Here is a 19,408-nt window from a genome sequence, read left to right as displayed (position 1 = left end):
AGTTAGTCTTTCTTCTGTGGTAGGCAAAGTAATGGAAAGGGTACTGAGGGGTAGGATTTATGAGTATCTGGAAAGAAACTGCTTGATTAGGGACAGCCAGCACGGATTTGTGAAGGGTAGGTCTTGCCTTACAAGTCTTCTTGAATTCTTTGAGGAGGTGACCAAGCATGTGGATGAGGGTAGAGCAGTTGATGTAGTGTACATGGATTTTAGTAAGGCATTTGATAAGGTTCCCCATGGTAGGCTTATGTGGAAAGTCAGGAGGCATGGGATAGAGGGAAATTTGGCCAATTGGATAGAAAACTGGCTAACCGGTCGAAGTCAGAGAGTGGTGGTAGATGGTAAATATTCAGCCTGGAGCCCAGTTACAAGTGGAGTTCCGCAGGGATCAGTTCTGGGTCCTCTGCTGTTTGTAATTTTTATTAATGACTTGGATGAGGGAGTCGAAGGGTGGGTCAGTAAATTTGCAGATGATACGAAGATTGGTGGAGTTGTGGACAGTGTGGAGGGCTGTTGTCGGCTGCAAAGGGACTTAGATCTGATGCAGAGCTGGGCTGAGGAGTGGCAGATGGAGTTCAACCCTGCCAAGTGTGAGGTGGTCCATTTTGGAAGAACAAATAGGAGTGCGGAATACAGGGTTAACGGTAGGGTTCTTAGTCAGGTGGAGGAACAGAGGGATCTTGGGGTCTATGTACATAGATCTTTGAAAGTTGCCACTCAGGTGGATAGAGCTTGTAAGAAGGCCTATGGTGTATTAGCGTTCATTAGCAGAGGGATTGAATTCAAGAGTCGTGAAGTGATGTTGCAGCTGTACAGGACTTTGGTTAGGCCACATTTGGAGTACTGTGCGCAGTTCTGGTCGCCTCACTTTAGGAAAGATGTGGAAGCTTTGGAGAGGGTGCAGAGAAGATTTACCAGGATGTTGCCTGGAACGGAGAATAGGTCGTACGAGGATAGGTTGAGAGTTGTCGGCCTTTTTTCGTTGGAACGGCGAAGGATGAGGGGTGACTTGATAGAGGTTTATAAGATGATCCGAGGAATAGATAGAGTAGACAGTCAGAAACTTTTTCCCCGGGTACAACAGAGTGTTACAAGGGGACATAAATTTAAGGTGAAGGGTGGAAGGTATAGGGGAGATGTCAGGGGTGGGTTCTTTACCCAGAGAGTGGTGGGGGCATGGAATGCGCTGCCCGTGGGAGTGGTAGAGTCAGAATCATTGGCGACCTTTAAGCGGCAATTGGATAGGTACATGGATGGGTGCTTAATCTAGGATAGATGTTCTGCACAACATCGTGGGCCGAAGGGCCTGTTCTGTGCTGTATTGTTCTATGTTCTATAATCTGGTGTTGTGCGATTGTTAACTTTGTATATCAGGGAGACCAGAATTGAGCATAGAACAAAGAGCAGGTTGCTCAGTCTGGTAGCTGTAGTGGGTTAGCCTTCGTTCATGGGATTAATTATTCCAAACAGGAAGAGGTGGGTGGTCGGTCCTAAGCACCAATTATCATCAAAAGCTACTGTTAGTGGTTGCTTAAGTAGGTCTAAGATGTTTATGTACCAATTTGATTCCGGTAGAGGGCAGCAAAGGATGAGCTGGTAAATGAAGTGGTGACTTCAAACTTTGATTGTTATACAGATTTCTTACCCCAGGATAGAAACTCTGCAGGTGTTGGCACCTAGATTGAAAATAGGGAAAGGGAGAGTCACTAGGGCATTTCTGTGTAGAGGGAAGGTGGAGAGTCAATTTAAAGAGTCTTTGCTATCCACAGAATATGCAGCACTTCGCTGGAACCCACAGCAGTATGTGAAATGATAACCTTGTCGCAAAGTGTTTTTAGGAGAAAAAATAATTCGTGCATCTAGATCAACATGATATCAACTTTAATGTGCTGGATGTCAGACTTAGTGTTATGTCTTGCTGGCATCTGGAATCATGGTATCTTTTGAATATTAAACTTGGGTCACATTGAAAAATAGTTTGGATAGCATTGGTATCATCTTTATGGATCTTTAGAACATATTTAAGAGATGTTGAGTTATAAGGTCAAACAAACAAAACAAATTGCTGGGTAAACTTAGCAGTCTGGCAGTATCTGTGGAGAGAAATTGGAGTTAACATTTAGGGTCAAGTGACCCTTTCTTAGAACTAGAGAACTTGACCTGAAACATTCTGTCTGCAGATGCTGCCAGACCTGCTGAGCTTTTTTGGATTGGCAAGTGGTGTCGCCAAATGGGGTCACGAATTGTATTGTGAATATGGAATTTTAATAATTGGTAAACAAAATGCTCTCAGGTTGGAATTACATTCCTTTCAATAGACCACAATGTGGTAAAACCAGTTAGCCACGTGGAATCTGTTGATTTGTGATATCATTATGTGCTCTGACAAGATTAAACTGAACATCACTTCAAATCCATCACTGCAGATATTTTGTTTTTTTATGCTTTGACATTTCCTGGTTTGTTCTTTGCAGGATTGCACCAATGCGATTATATGCGCTCTCAAAGAGGCACTTTGTCCTTGTGTTTGTCGTATTCTTCATCTGTTTTGGGCTGATAGTTTTTATTGGCATAGCTGGTAAGTACAGAGTACAAAACTTGAACTTTCCTCAACAATTGGTGTCTTCTAGAGTAACTCAAGGTGTTGCAAAGGAATTTTGAATTCTCTGATCTGATAATTTTCTGGACTTAATGATTGCATGTGTGTTTGTTTGTTTTGAAATTTTATTTTAGAGTAAGTGTGGCATTGGTCTTTTTTTGATCACTTTGAATTGCCCTGCGAGAATTGAATCCATTGGAATGAGAGAGACCAAAGTTAGAAATAGCATTCATGACTCACTTAGACTTCGAACAACTTGGCAGCCTTTGTTTCAATTTTGTAAGGTGCCAGTTTCTAAGTTCCAGACCATTGTCCATAGAGCAAGATTCTATTTGTTTATAATTTGTGTGCATTTTAAGTTCAATCAAGAAAATATTTCTTGTAGAATTCTATCCAAAAGCAAGTTTGCATTTTAGCGATGTACAGCATGGAAATTAACCGTTCAGTCCAACTCATCCATGCTAACCAGATATCCTAAATTAACCTAGTCCTGTTTGCCAGCATTTGGCCCATATCCCTCTAAACCCAACCTATTCACATTCCCAACTAGATGCTTGTTAGAAGTTATAATTTAACAGCCTCTTCTGTGAACCAAGGTTTGATATGGCACAAAAACAGATAATACTGAAATACTGACAGGTCTGGCATCTGGAGAGGAAACAGTAAACATTTACTGTTAACTTGACCAAAGCTTAGATTTAGATTACTTACAGTGTGAAAACAGGCCCTTCAGCAAATTTTCTATCTATCCTCCAGTCATCTGACACTTCTCCTGTGGCCAACAAAACATTAAAAAATCATCCCCTGGGCTCCAGCAATCTCTTTCCTTATTTTCCATTGCAGTCTGGGATATATCCCATTTGACCCTATGGATTTATGCAACTTTATGCTCATTGAAATATTAAATACCACCTCCTTAATAATCTTAACATGCTCGAGAATCTCGCCATCCCAGCTAAAATTTCTAGCTACAAACTCCTTTTCCTTTTGCTGTATGATCCACTCAGAAATATCTGCTTGTCTTTGAGCATACCTCACTTGTTATTTGAATTTAAAAAATTAACTGAACAGATTGATAGATCTGGTGAAAAGGGGGTATCAGGCTGCTCAGATGCAGGTTGCAATATTGCAATGTTTTCATGAAGATCATTGAAAAATGATTTAGGATGACAGATGATCATTGTTGAAATGCTATGTACCCATGTATAAGGAGGAGATACATAAAATGTTTGCAGGCATACAAACATGACAACATGCTGAATGTGAAAATGGCAAATAACACTTAGTAAGGAGGTAAAAACAATGATTGCAGATGCTGGAAACCAGATTCTGGATCAGTGGTGCTGGAAGAGCACAGCAGTTCAGGCAGCATCGCTGCACTTTGGATGCTGCCTGAATTGCTGTGCTCTTCCAGCACCACTGATCCAGAAATAACACTTAGTGTCGTGTGTTTTGTAGGATCAACAAAACCTGATACCATTTAAAGAGGGAAAAAATCTGTGTCTTACTGTACATAGTGTCGTCCCAATTCACCATCCCACCCAGTCAAAGCAAAATCTGCAGAGACACAGTACAGTTTTACCTCCTTCACCTTTATTCCAGGCCCTGGAGGGAGAGGGAACGACCGTCCATGTGCGTAGAGACGTGAGTTCTCGGTCTTCTCTGGAACAGCAGTTTCTCAATGAATTATGTATTCAGTTTACAGGGAGGAGCATCCAAATAGGGCAACACGCATATTGATTGGATGACTGTTACAATCAGCAAGTGTCAATAGTAAAGACTAAGCCATCTGCTGTTACACAATGAAAAACTTCACATAATGAATATTTGTCCCCTTGTTAAACTGACCTCACACACCGAATGCTTCTAATATTGTTAAATGGCTCTACATAATAATTGCATTTCCACCTTGTTAACCCATTATCCTTGCCTCCAGCACCCCATTGTTAACTGCAAGTTCTTAATTGATCTGAGTCATACTCAGCTGAACGTCTTGTTCCACAAAACTCAGAACTTAACTCTTTCCCTACCTGCTTATACCATATGCTCATTCTCAATCGGTTACTGGGATTTATGATTAAAGTATAAAACCTGTAACTAAAACTGGCAGTATTTGGTTCTGTTAATGCACACTAATAGACCAGTCATTCTTGTCATTGCTAGTGAGATGAGATCTCAAGAACTGCACTCAGTTTTGACTTCTTCACATGTTAATATGGTTACATTGAAAAAGATTCAAAGCAGCGATGTGGCAATTATTCCGTTTTTAAAAAAAATTGGTTAATCAAAGATTAAGGAAAGAAAAGCTTTTACTTTGGAGCAGCTTGAACCTCAAAGCCACCCAATGATAGAAAGTAGAGGAAATGAAGGTGAAGAGAGAGAAAGAACATAATTAAGTGTGAAACAGCTACAAGGACAGTGAGTGGGTGCAGCTGGTAACGAAGTGAATTGAACCCAAGACTTTGGACTGTGATGTATCCCAAATATGGTGAAGAGATCAAGGCCAAACCTTTCCAGGGCATGTGTGGCAAAGGCATTTATCCATTAAGTGGGAGGATCACCCAGAGAAACAAAGCTATTTCAACTGAACACTGGTGACTTACCTGGTCAGTAATTTCCCTCTTGACTTTATTTTCTTTTCCTTATATCCACAGGACAGGGACAGCCTGATAGATACTGGGTAATCCTTCCTCTATTCTTTTAAACTGAAAATAAAGCTATTTCTACATTGTCTCAATCAAATACCCCCAGGTAAGGACAGCATAGGGTTTGACACTTGAGTTAAGTTTCCTCTACTTGTCTCAATTGTTAGCTGAGTGATATGTTGAACATTTTGGTTAGCAGTGGAAAAAACAGTAACTGAACAATGGACTACTTTCAAAAAAGTAGATGGTTCAGATATAGTTGAAGTACAGTCCCTCAAATGGGAAAGTTAGGACAAAAACCAGAGTTTCCAGGATGACAAAGGAGGAAGAAAGGAGGAGCCTCTCCCTGTAGTTCAAATCCTCCAGCCCTGGCAACATTCTTGTAAAACCTTTCTGAACCCTTTCAAGTTTCACAACATCTTTCCGAAAGGAAGGAGACCAGAATTGCATGCAATATTCCAACAGTAGCCGACCCAATGTCCTGTATAGCTGCAACATGACCTCCCAACTTCTGTACTCAATACTCTGACCAATAAAGGAAAGCATACCAAACGCCGCCTTCACTATCCTATCTACCTGCGACTCCACTTTCAAGGAGCTATGAACCTGCACTCCAAGGTCTCTTTGTTCAGCAATTCTCCCTAGGACCTTACTGGTTTTCTGTTCTTGGTGTGCGTGTAAGTGGTGTTATATAATCTGCTTGGCAGTGTCTCTTAGTTAGTCCACTGTGTCCTGAATGCAAACTGAGAATATAGACTGTATGTTGATTTCAAGGTTGGCACGTCTGGTGTACGCATTGGTTGAGGAGTGTGCGAGATGTGCGATGACAGAGTCTCTCAGTGTTGTAGGTTGACTTGAGTAAGTTTGTAATGTGTAGTCCTTTTGGGATAGAATCGCCAAGCAGAACTGAGCCAAGTTCTGAACCTGTGAAGATTGCCTCAACCTTGGGTTCATGTTAGATCAAAACAATGAGTACAGATGCTGGAAACCAGATTCTGGATTAGTGGTGCTGGAAGAGCACAGCAGTTCAGGCAGCATCTGAGGAGCAGTAAAATTGACGTTTTGGGCAAAAGCCCTCATCAGGAATACAGGCAGAGAGCCGGAAGCGTGGAGAGATAAGTAAGAGGAGGGTGGGGGTAGGGAGAAAGTAGCATAGAGTACAATAGGTGAGTGGGGGAGGGGATGAAGGTGATAGGTCGGGGGGGGTGGAGTTGAGGGTGGAGTGGATAGGTGGAAAAGAAGATAGGCAGGTAGGACAAGTCATGGGGACAGTGCTGAGCTGCCCAACATTTCAACTCTCCCTCCCACTCTGCCAAGGACATGGAGGTCCTGGGCCTCCTTCACCGCCGCTCCCTCATCACCAGACGCCAGGAGGAAGAACGTCTCGGAACACTTCAACCCCAGGGCATCAATGTGGACTTCAACAGTTTCCTCATTTCCCCTTCTCCCGCCTCACCCTCGTTCCAAACTTCCAGCTCAGCACTGTCCCCATGACTTGTCCTACCTGATTAGATTACTTACTGTGTGGAAACAGGCCCTTCGACCCAACAAGTCCACACCGACCTGCCGAAGCGCAACCCACCCATTCCCCTACATTTACCCCTTTACCTAACACTGTGGGCAATTTAGCATGGCCAGTTTACCTAACCTGCACATCTTTGGACTGTGGGAGGAAACCGGAGCACCGGAGGAAACCCACGCAGACATGGGGAGAACGTGCAAACTCCACACAGTCAGTCGCCTGAGTCGGGAATTGAACCCAGGTCTCAGGCGCTGTGCAGTACTAACCACTGTGCCACCGTGCCGCCCTGCTTATCTTCTTTTCCACCTATCCACTTCACCCTCATCCCCCTCCGACCTATCGACTTCATCCCCTCCCCCACTCACCTATTGTACTCTATGCTACTTTCTCCCTACCCCCACCCTCCTCTTACTTATATCTCCACGCTTCAGGCTGTCTGCCTGTATTCCTGATGAAGGGCCTTTGCCCAAAACGTCGATTTTACTGCTCCACAGATGCTGCCTGAACTGCTGTGCTCTTCCAGCACCACAAATCCAGAACGTGGGTTCATGTTGCACTACGTGTAACCCCACTGTACTGTTTTGTGTTTTTGAAGTCTTTCTTGCTCTTCTGTTTTGACACAATCACCATCTCTCTACTTAATTGGTTTGTACAATTTTGGATGACTTGTTACTTTAGTTAGACCCTCGTCATGTAACTCTGAAAACTAGCATGTTATTCCAGCCGGTTGGTGTGTCTCTGGCACCTTCTTATTTTTGATTAGATTAGATTTCCTACACTGTGGAAACAGGCCCTTCAGCCCAACTGGTCTACTGTGACCCTCTGAAGAGCACCCACCCAGACCCATTTCCCTCTGACTAATACACCTAACACTATTGGCAATTTAGTATAGCCAAGTCACCTGCACATCTTTGGATTGTGGGAGGAAACCGGAGCACCCAGAGGAAACCTACCCAGACACGGAGAATCACAGACAGTTGCCTGAGACTGGAATCAAAGCTGGGACCCTGGTGCTGTAAGGCTGTGTGCCACCATGCTATCCATAATTCTTTTTAATTAGCTCTCTGCCTTAATCAATTGGTTCATAGGTCGTCCCTTCATGTGTTATACAGTTGTTTATTCACTCTTTTGCTCACCTGCAAAGACTTGTTGTTCAGCTTGTTGACACTCTTAATTATCTGTAATTATCTTGTCATTATCTCTCGGCCTGTATGTTTGGTGCCTGCACTTCACCTGATGAAGGAGTAGTGTTCTGAAAGCTTGTGATTTCAAATAAACCTGTTGGACTTTAACCCAGGGAAGTAATTAACCATAGCATACCAAGGACTGTAGGCATCTTTCTGCATAACAGAGACAAATGGCTATGTATGCTTTAAGAGGCACTATTCATATTCTTGGAGCGTGATTGTGAAGTGTCTGGCACCTTGGCTGTAAGGTATGCACAACTTTATCAAGCTGTTTGTCTTATGTGTGAGACAGTTCTTCGAAGTTTTAAACAAGTTCCCACTTCTTATAAGGAGAATTTGTATGCGCAATTGGGCAGGGTGTGTCTTTTTAATTTTTGCTATGGATCAGTGCTGGGTCAATCCATTTTCTTGTTGTGGAATAGAATCATGGGATGGTTACAAGGTAGAAAGTGGCCATTCAGTACACCAATCCACTGTGATTCTCTGCAAGGGCAATTCAAAGACACTCAGCAAATTTCAAATCCATACCAGCAGTACCCCTTTTATTCGGTGGGCCTTAACTTCCTGTCAATCCAATTATATAGCATGTTATTAAAAGCCTTTTGCATTTCCACTGTTATGGCCACTGCCATTATCTTCATCAAGCCTCTCTGTTAACTTATTCGGAAACTTGAATGTAGTGAAAGATTATTTGCCTTTAACGTACTGTGCAAATGACTGCCTAATTATCCCAGGTTAATATTGGAAAACCTTCCTGCCACTGAGAAATTAACTAGCTTGCTATTGCCCTGTTTATCCTCATTCCTCCCTTGAGTAAGAGTCTAACATTAGCAATTTTCCAGTCTTTTAATGTTATGCCTGAAGGAGATTTGAACATCCACTAACTCTGTAGTTTCCTCACTTTATCTCCTTCAGCTCCGCCCCCCCCCCCCCCCGCTAACCCTTGTGACACACCTAATGTAAGTAGAGTTAGCTTTTCCAGTACTTTCTCTTAAACTTTTATTTTTAACCCAGCAAGGATTTCAATTACCAGCTTAACACTGTGATTTTGGCAGAATATTTTTCTTTGTTGAAGGCAGATTCATTTACTCCATGTATCGACCACCCTTTTGCTTTTCAATTAGCTCCACCATTATTAATTATCAATTTTAACTATTTTTGTGCTTGTCGAAGATTTTTTGTATTTCTCTTTGTTACTTCTGATCTATTTTTGTGCGCACTCTTTTGTTTCTCATGACCTTGTTCATTTGCTCTTTGTTCTTTATTCAGCTTTGGTCTCACTTGTACTTTCATATGCCACACAGCCCTTTTGTTTTGCTTCACCTTACTCTCCATCTTTGTCATCTCTGGATGGCCCAAGCTCTGGATGCCCTTTCTTAAAATGTCCGTTGATTGCACTCGGACCATTTTGTCTGTCTTCCTCATGTACTCCATTGTATTTTTGCCTGCCTGTATCAGATGTCAATATACCTGACTGTATTCATTGAAACTGGTCCTCCCAAGTAGAGTATCTTTACTGTAAGTTGCTGTTTGTCTTTTTCAATAGCCAATCTATAATCACTAGTCTCTAAATTTTATTGTCCTTACACTTTTAATCCACTTGAGACCATAAGAAATAGAAATAGGAGTAGGCTTTTTGGCTCCTCAAACCTGCTCTGTCATTCGATTAGATCATGGCTGATCAGACATTTCTCGGGCCATGTTTCCTGTATTTTCCCCCATAACTCTTTATTCCCCTTCAAGATTCTTCAAGAATCTGTCTATCTCAGTCTTAAATATACACAAGGGCTCTGCCACCACAGCTCTTTGTGGCAAGGAGTTCCAAAGACTCAATTCTTTGAGGGAAGAAATGTTTCTACATTTTAATTTTAAACTGAAGCCTCTTTGTTATCATCCTGATTCCCAGAACCAGTTCCACCTAGTTCTCCTTCCACTTTGGTCAAGAATGTATCAACCACGACAACTCTCTTGAACATATTTTAAACTTTGTTCCCTTTCTGCCCTGTTCGGTGTTGCTATCCCTGTTTATTTTGGGATCCTTGAAACACCCTGTTATCATGAGCCTGTGGTTCTTGTTCCTCCCATTTTCAGCAAGTTTCCTGAAATATATTTTTTTCACTAGTTAATCAATAGAATACATCCAGTAGTATAATGGCACTCAGTTGTTCCTTCAACCTAAACAAATAGATTCATGTTCGTCATGGTTCCAGGTAATACTCTCTTCAGCAGCATAATATACTCCTTGATCAATGCTGCCAACATTCCTCCTCCTTTGCTTCTATGAATGCTTTGCATCCACAAACATTTAGTACCCAGTCTTGCCTATTTTTGAGCCAGGCCTCTGTTATCAACACAATATCATAATTCCCACATAGCTATTAATGCTTGGTGTTCACCCATCTAATTTACCTTTCCCTCCTCTGTCTCTCACACTCAGAAATCTATGGGGTGAATTTGCAGATTTGTATTTGCACATACCTTCTACTTTATTCAAAAAACATACAATCTGTAGTCAATGTGACATTTTATAAATTCCTACTTTAAAAATGAAACCCGTCTGACTTAAGATTGGAAGTATAGGGCAGGCTCTAACCTCATACCTTCAATGCATTGTCTGAGCTGAGATGTCACTGTCCTTATATACTGATAAAACCTTAAGTTATCGTGGGGCAGTGAGTTGAAAGAAATTCTGGAATTTACATATTAATCGAAACCTGCATCCCTGTTCTAAGTGATTAAAGAATTAACAGCAATATAGGTTTGTCTAATACATTGCATCAGTTGTATGACAATTTGATCTTTTACTATAAATTGTATGTCCTATGCACCCTGCCCTGCCAGCTACCTGACGAAGGAGCAGCTCTCCAAGAGCTTGTATTTTCAATTAATCCTATGTATTGGCCTATAATCTGGTGTTGTGATTTTTAACTTTCTAATAGTTATGCCAAATGTTCTAAACATGGGTGTGTAATGCAACATTGTAGAATTTATAGATAATACAAAAGTTGACTAAATAATGAATGATGGTAAAAGGTGATATGGCAAGTTAGTAAGGTGATTTGGGGAAGATAAAAGCATGTGGATGACTTTATAAATAGTGGACTAGAACATACAAGCAAGGAGAATAACTAAAGCTTATGAAATCACTGGTTAGACTGCAGCTGAATACAATAGACAATTTTAGGCATCAACCTCAGAAATGTAAAGCAGTGCTTCTCATTGCTCTCCCCCAGTGTGGTACCCGATAGTAATAGTGACCAGTGTCTCCTCTAAGCTGCATGGCTGCACATGCTTCCCACTTTCAGTGCACAGCAGCCGGTGTGCAGATGCAGATTACATTTTTAATTTTGGCAGTTGTTGTCTTGCAAAGACCTTGTAGACAAAAGCAAAATTGAGAGAATATTGGTGACGACTTCAGAGTGATGTATTTGGAGACTTGTGACAGTGGGTTAAGAGGACTGTCTCATTTGTAGAGGTTTTAAGTTAAATAAATACCTACTTCTCTACAGCATTCAGGTCTTAAAATTTAGCCATAATTATTTGGGGAAAAAAACAGCTGCGATCTAAAGGGGTCACCCAGCTTTTATCAGTTGGTCAGAGCTCCAAAATGGTCTTTGATGCCCTAGAGCTTGACCCCAAAATTTCAGTTGTGCTTGCAACCTATAGTTTGGGAAGCTACAGTTTGGGAAGCCCTGATGTAAAAACCTGGGAACGATTATAGTTGGTGTTTGCCAGCATGCTACCTGTGATGAACGGCTTTAATTATCAAAGCTTGTTGCGAAACTTAGGACTGGTCTCCTTAGAGCAGAAAATGGTAAGAGGTGACCTAGTAAATGTTTTCAAGACAGTTTTGATAGAGTAAGATAGAAGAGCATGATTTCCTCTCGCAGGTTGGTCAATTATTGACTTAAAATCATTGTATGAAGATGGATAGCATAGATTGGATGAAGATGAATTATGAATCGGTGGACACTGTTTTAAGAAGAAAACAAAATATTAGAATCAATATTTTTATACATTGAGTAATTAGGATTTGAAATATACTCAGAGTGGGGTGCTGGAAAAGTACAGCCAGTCCGGCAGCATCCGAGGAGCTGGAGAGTCAACGTTTTGAGCATAAGTTCTTCCTCAGGAATGAGGGGTGAAATTCACTGCTTGGTATGTGATATGGAGGCAGATTCAATCATGATTTTCAAAAGAGAATTGTGCAGTTAGCTGAAGATAAAATAGTCATGATGTAGAGTGGAATGAGAAACATTTTTGCTCCTTTTTCAACTTGAGCTTTTTAAATGAGGCGAGGAAGATACAACATGGCACAAAACTGAACCAGAAATACTAGTTCCCTGTAAATACTTACCTCAAAATTGAATAACAAATTGTGTCACTTTATCATCTGCAGTTGGTAGTATGTACTGTTCCGAGGATCGTAGTGAGTGAAACAATTCCATTCAGGCTGATAATCTTTTTAAAAGAAAGATAAGTTCCCAACAAGTGATAGAAAGCACTGAAGAATGAGAAATTACTTTGTAAAAATGTTATTGTAACAAAAAAAGTGAAAATCATCTAATGTGAATTATTCTGAAGAGAGATACTCTGCTTTCTCTCCAAAGATGCTGCCAGATTGCTGAGTTCTTTTCCAGAAATTTGTATTTTTGAATATGAATATTTGCTTGATGTATAATTTGCTTGTTAATTGAAGGAGTCACTTCTACATTGAGGGAACTGAAATGTGCCTTTTTTAAAAAAAACCTTTAATTGATGTGTTCAAAAATATTGTAATATATGGAGTAACATTTAGGATTGGATTTTTGAAATAGAGGTAGATGTGTGGCTTCTACTTTGTGAAGTTAACAGTTTTTTTCTAAGAGACCAAGTAATTTGGAAGAGTTCAGCAAAATACATACTTTTCAGGAAGGCATTAATTCAGTCATGCTTAGCAGGACACATGTACTTTTTTGAATTAATTCACGGGGTGAGGGTGTTAATGGATATAATGTTTATCCTGCTGAGTTTAGAACAGACCGAGGCAGAACAGACCGAGGCAAAACAGACCAGAGGTGATTGTGCTTGGTTTTGACTTCAGTCCGGGAGAATCAGGATTCAATTCACAAGGAAGAAGAGTTTGAATCGTGCAGGAAGATCAAGATTTTAGCTCAGGATACGTAACCTTAGCAGAAGTGCTTTTAGTTTGTGAAGCTTCCAAGCTGTGACTGTTTGTCGAGGAGTTTTCAGAACTGACGAGCTATAGGTCATCAAAATTAAAAAAAATGGTTGATTGCTGTAAAAACTTAGAAAGAAGCCATAAAACTGCGAAGAACTGCGAAGTCCCTCCCCCATGTCCCTCCTCCTTATATTTTATCTTAGCCTCCTCCCTCAAGTCTCTCCTCCCTACCTTTTATCTTAGCCTACCTTAACCTCCTTCCACCTATCGCATTTCCAATGCCCTTCCCCCAGTCCCTCCTCCTACCTTTTATCATAGCCTCCTCCCCCAAGTCCCTTCTCCCTACCTTTTATCTTAGCCTTCTCTCTCAAGCCTCTCCTCCCTACCTTCTATCTTAGCTTACCTTAACCTCCTTTCACCTAATGCAATTCTAATGCCCCTCCCCCAAGTCCCTCCTCCCTATCATTTATCTTAGCCTTCTCCTCCGAATCCTTCCTCCCTACCTTTTATCTTAGCCTCCTCCCCCAAGTCCCTCCTCCCTACCTTTTATCTTAGCTTACCTTATCCTCCTTTCACCTATCACATTTCTGATGCTCCTCCCCAAGTCCTTCCTCCCTACCTTTTATCTTAGCCTCCTCCCCCAAGTCCCTCCTCCCTACCTTTTATCTTAGCCTCAGATCAAAGCAACACGATGGCTGGAGGAAGAGTGCCTCATCTTCCGCCTAGAACCCTCCAACCAGAAGGGATGAACTCAGATTTCTCCAGTTTCCTCATTTCCCCTCCCCCCCCCACCCTGTCTCTGTCCTAACCCTCGAACTCAGCATCACCTTTCTAATCTGCAATGTTCTTCCTGACCTCTCTGCCCCCACCCCCACTCCGGCCTATCACCCTCAGCTTAACCTCCTTCCACCTATTGCAATTCCAACTCTCCTTCCCCCAAGTCCCTCCTCCCTACCTTTTATCTTAGCCTCCTCCCTCAAGTCCCTCTTCCCTACCATTTACCTTAGCCTTCTCCTCCGAATCCTTCCTCCCTACCTTTTATCTTAGCCTGCTTGGTACACTTGAAGAAGGGCTCATGCCCGAAACGTCGATTTGCCTGCTCCTTGTTTGCTGCCTGACCTGCTGCGCTTTTCCAGCAACACATCTTCAGCTCTGATCTCCAGCATCTGCAGTCCTTACTTTCTCCGAGAATTGCGAAGTGCCAGTTAAGGAAGAAATTAAAGAGTTGAGATGGGGGGGGATATTTCTTCAGGATTGAGTATCTGTAAAAGTATGTTATAGAAACGGGTTGAAATCTTTTTATGTTTATATTGAGATTTTACTAATTTTTTTCAACTTTGTTGAAGAACATTTGCAGCCTTGTGTGTCTGTTCAGAGACTGACATCACAGTAACCACCTGCAAAAATGAAACTGATCTCTTATGCCAGGTTTCACACTGGTATCTGACTGGTCCAGCATTGCCATTCGATGCATCGTAAATCAATACTATGATTCTGGTAGATATGTGTCATAAAGGAACAATTCCAAAGTTACTTGCAGCTTTCCAGCAGAAGTTCACCTTTTCTTGCCACGTAATCCATTTACAATTATCTGCTTAATTACAGTCATCATCGTCATTGGCTCAAAGTTCCTTAGATCTAATCTGTTTTCTTCCTTTTGAATCAAAACTGAGCAGTTGAAAACCTCCCAGTAAAAAAGCAGGTGCTACCAGTCTGAAAACAACATCCTGAAAATAAAAGGAAATTCAGAATCTACAGAGAGAAAGAAAGACTTGTCAATTTAATGAACTTGCATCAGAACTGGGAAAAGGAGATGAAACACTTTTTGAGCAAGGACAAAAGTAAAAATAAGGTGAAAAACAATGACTGCTGTACAAAACTAATCTTTTAAGGGGAGGCTACGGCTTTACACTCCAGGTGGAGTGAAATTAATTCTGGAAATGTGAAGAAGGACCCTTCTTGGACTTAAAATGATTTCCCTCCACAGCTGTGAGACTTGCTGAGCTTTTCCAGCATTTTTTTTGATCTCTAGCATCCTTTGAGTTTTTACTTCTGAAAAACTGGAACTTCCTTTCTATGAGTAGTGTCAGAGTATCTACGCATTATGGACGACAGCAGCTTAAGAACGTTGGAAGCTGTCATTTTCCTGAGGGCAGTTAGGAATGGCATTAAATGTTGTGCTTGCCAGCAGTGTCACATGCCATGAATGATTTTTTTGAAAAATTGCAATGCATTCTGGTTTTAGCATTTCAATACCCATCAGCAAGAGTGGCTCAGTAGCACCACTACTGCCTCAGCTAGCTGAGACTTGGAGGACATCTCTGCCCAAGTGAACCTGTAGTAGTTGGTGAGGAAACCAACAAGAACTTGCATTTATGACACAGCAGGTCAAGTATCAGTCCCTGGACAATATTATTATGAATGATCATGACACAAGTCTTGTGGAGGTCAAATCCAAGTTTCATGCTGAGTCTATTATGTTGTATGGCATTCCTACCATGTTAAATGTGAGACATTACAAGCTGCCACCTCAATTTGGAAACCATGAGGCATTGTGTGTTAGTAGTAGCAGTAGAATTGCAATCTGCAAACTCACAATTTGACACATTTTTCACTTTCTCTTTCACTTATTCATTTTTCACTGCTGCAGGATAGCATATCAGGTGTAATACCAGGCATACCTAAAATAAGGTGCCAAGCTGAAGAAGTAACACCAGAGCATTCCAAAAAGCATGAAATGGGATTGACAGAACTTAGCAATTGCACATCTAGCAGCTCAGATCAAAACTGCATTCCTACCACAACTAGCCATACGATGGTGGACAATTGAACAAATAAATGGAGAGTGAAAATTCACAAATGTTCACATCCTTAGTGATGTGAGGTCCCAAGTATCATTTCAAACAACAATCTTAAAGCATTTGCATATGTCTTTAGCTACATGTGCTGCAACTTGAACTCCACCTTATTATCAAGAAATGACTAAATGCACTGCACACAGAAAAGACTTCTGTCCCTGATGACAACTCAGCAATAGTACTGTGAGTTGTACTCCAGAGCTAGCTGCACATCTAGCAGATCTATTCCAGCACAGCTATATCACTGATATACATCCCACAGTATGGAAAAAAACCAGATATGTCTGAACCATTTTAAAAAAAAGAAATCCAATCTGACCAAGTGTCATGCAACTACTTATTCTCAACAATGAACAAGTGATGACAGGAAGTGGCACTGGCACAATAATAACCTGTCCTTTTTGGGTTCTGCAAGGACCAGACAGCTCCTAACATCAAAAAATCATATTGGTCCAAACAAGAGATAAAAGAGCTGAACTCTGGAGTTGATGTGAGAGTGACTGCTAACTGTGGTGTATATTGTTTGGCAAAATATGACATTAAAAGAAAGCCCGAGCAAAACTGAAAACAGTAGGGAATCTGAAATTAGTAACGCGATAGCAAATGAAGAATTGTATCAATGGGAGGATTTTATTTCTTGATCTGGAAGAGCGAGAGAGAGAGAGACGAACACTTGCCACAAAGTTTATGAATTTCTAGAGTGTGTCCAGGATAATTTCCTGCAGCAGTATGTCTTGATTGTGTCAAGGGAGCAGGCAATATTGAATCTAGTAATGTACAATGAGCTTAGTATTAGTCAGAGTAATAGAGAGCATGGAAGCAGAGTCTTTGGTCCAACTCGTGCGTGCCAACCAGATATCCCAACCCAAGCTAGTCCCACCTGCCAGCACCCAACCCATATCCCTCCAAACCCTTCCATTCATATGCCTTTTAAATGTTGCAATAGTACCAGCCTCTGGCAGTTCCTTCCATACAAGCACCACCCTCTGCATGAAAATATTGCCCCTTAAGTTTCTTTTTCTTTCTCCTTTTACCCGACACCTGCCTTGCTGACCTTAGCGGGGCCCTATTCTCTCCTTAGTTACCCTTTTGTCCTTAATGTATTTGTAAAATCTCTGTAGATTCTTCTTAACCCTATTTGCCAAAGCTATCTCATGTCCCCTTTTTGCCCTCCTGATTTCCCTCTTAACTATACTCCTATTGCCTTTATACTCTTCTCAGGATTCACTCGATCTATCTTGTCTTTACCTGACATATGCTTTCTTCTTTTTCTTAACCAAATGAGCAATTTCTTTCTTCTTCCAGTATTCCCTGTAACTACCAGTCTTTCCTTTCACTCTAACAGGACTGTGGTTATCTCATATCTGAAGACTTCTAAATCAAACTTCTAAATCTGCCACTCCTCAGCCGATTGGCCCATCTGATCAAGATCCCGTTGTAATCTGAGGTAACCATGTTTGCTGTGCATTACACCTCCAATTTTGGTGCAATCTGCAAACTTACTAACGATACCTTCTGTGTTCACATTCAAATCATTTAAATAAATGACAAAAAGTAGAGGACCCAACACTGATCCTCGTGGCACTCCCCTGGTCACAGGCCTCCAGACTGAAAAGCAATCCTTCACCACCATCTGTCTTCTACCTTTGAGCCAGTTCTGTATTCAAATGGTGAGTTCTCCCTGTTTGCCATGAGATCTAACCTTGCTAACCAGTCTCCCATGGAGAACCTTGCGACACTTTTTACTGAAGTCCAGAGAGATCACGTCCACCGCTCTGCCGTTATCATTTGTCTTTGTTATGTCTTCAGAAAACTCAATCAAGTTCATGAGATGTGATTTCCTATGCGCAAAGCCATGTTGACTATCCCCAGCCAGTCCTTGCCTTTCTAAATGCATGTAAATCCTCTCCCTCTGGATTCCCTCCAACAAGTTGCCCACCACTGACGTGAGGTTCACCAGTCTATGGTTCCTTTGCTTGTCCTTACCACCTTTCTTAAACAGTGGCACCATGTTAGCCAGTCTTCCGGCACCTCACCTGTGACAATTAATGATGCAAGTATCTCAGCAAGAAATCCAGCAATCACTTCCCTAGCTTCCCACAGGATTTTAGGGTACACCTGATCATGTCCTGGGGATTTATCCACTTTTATGCGTTTCAAGACATCCAGCACGTCCTCGTCTATAATATGGACATTTTTTTCAAGATGTCACCATCTATTTCCCTACATTTTATAACTTGCGTGTCCTTCTCCACAGTAAACAATAATACAAAATACTCATTTAGTATCTCCCCATTTCCTGCGGCTGCACATAAAGGCCGCCTTGTTGATCTTTGAGGGACCCTATTCTCTCCCTAGTTACCCAATGTCCTTAACATATTTCTAAAAATCCTTTGGATTCTCCTTAACCCTATTTGCCAAAGCCACTCATGTTCCCTTCTTGCCCTCTTGATTCCTCTGTTAAGAATACTCCTACTGCCTTTATACGCTTCTAAGGATTCACTTGATCTATCCTGTCTATACCTGACGTATGCTTCCTTCTTTTTCTTAACCAAACCCTCAATTTCTTCAGTCATCCAGCATTCCCACCACCAGCCTTTCCTTTCACCCTAACGGTAATTTACTATCTCTGGACTCTTGTTATCACATTTCTAAAGGCTTCACGTTTTCCAACCATCCCTTTACATGTAAATATCTGCCTCCAATTAGCTTTTGAAAGCTCTTACCTAATACTGTGAAAATCAGCCTTGTTAGGCATGTTGCATTGAAATAAATGCAGTTTAATTTATCAGTCCTACCTTGTTCTCTGGCTCTGTTCCCTGCCTGCATTGATGTTTTGTTTGTTCGACTGACTTCTATTTGACTGGGCTACAATTCCCCCCCCCACCCCACCACCACCACCACCACCACCACCACCGAAGACAGACACACACAGACACACGATCTGTTCTTCTTGTACAGGTCTCTTCTAGCCCAAAAGAGATTCCAATGATCCAAAAATGTGAATCCTTTTCCCATACATCAGCTCCTCAGCCATGCATTCATCTGCTCTGTCCTCCTATTTCTATCCTCGCTAGCTCGTAGCACCAGGAGTAATCCAGATATTATACTCTCGAGGACCACCTCCTCAAATTCCTACCTCACTTACGATCTTGTCCCTTCAGAATGAGCTGTCAGTGGAAGTGGTTAAGGTGGGTACATTTACACCATTTAAAATGTGTTTGGCCAAATGTATGGGCAGGAAAGGTTATGGGCCTGGTGCATTGAAATGGGATGAGTGTAGTTGGACACTTTAGTCGGCATGGACCAGTTTGGGCCAAAGACCTGTATCTCTGCTGGGTCTATGGCTTTATGAAGGGTAGATCATGCATGACAAACGTCCACAGAGCTCTTAGAAGTGATGGTGATGGATGGAGGCAAGTTGATGAATGTTGTT

At 41.6% G+C, this 19,408-nt stretch overlaps 1 protein-coding gene across 3 annotated transcripts in view; it reads left to right on the top strand.

The window, feature by feature from the left end:
• tmem181 (transmembrane protein 181) overlaps window positions 1-19,408 on the top strand; it is a 398,388-nt gene that overhangs the window by 79,286 nt on the left and 299,694 nt on the right. For all 3 annotated transcript variants that reach the window (XM_060831604.1, XM_060831605.1, XM_060831606.1), the window contains exon 2: window positions 2,475-2,578. In XM_060831604.1, the coding sequence (XP_060687587.1) occupies window positions 2,475-2,578 (104 nt within the window). The remainder of the gene's footprint in view (window positions 1-2,474; window positions 2,579-19,408) is intronic.

This window comes from Hemiscyllium ocellatum, chromosome 10 (genome assembly GCF_020745735.1).
Source record: "Hemiscyllium ocellatum isolate sHemOce1 chromosome 10, sHemOce1.pat.X.cur, whole genome shotgun sequence".
Lineage (NCBI taxonomy): Eukaryota > Metazoa > Chordata > Chondrichthyes > Orectolobiformes > Hemiscylliidae > Hemiscyllium > Hemiscyllium ocellatum.
This window is presented reverse-complemented; position numbering and strand designations above follow the sequence as displayed.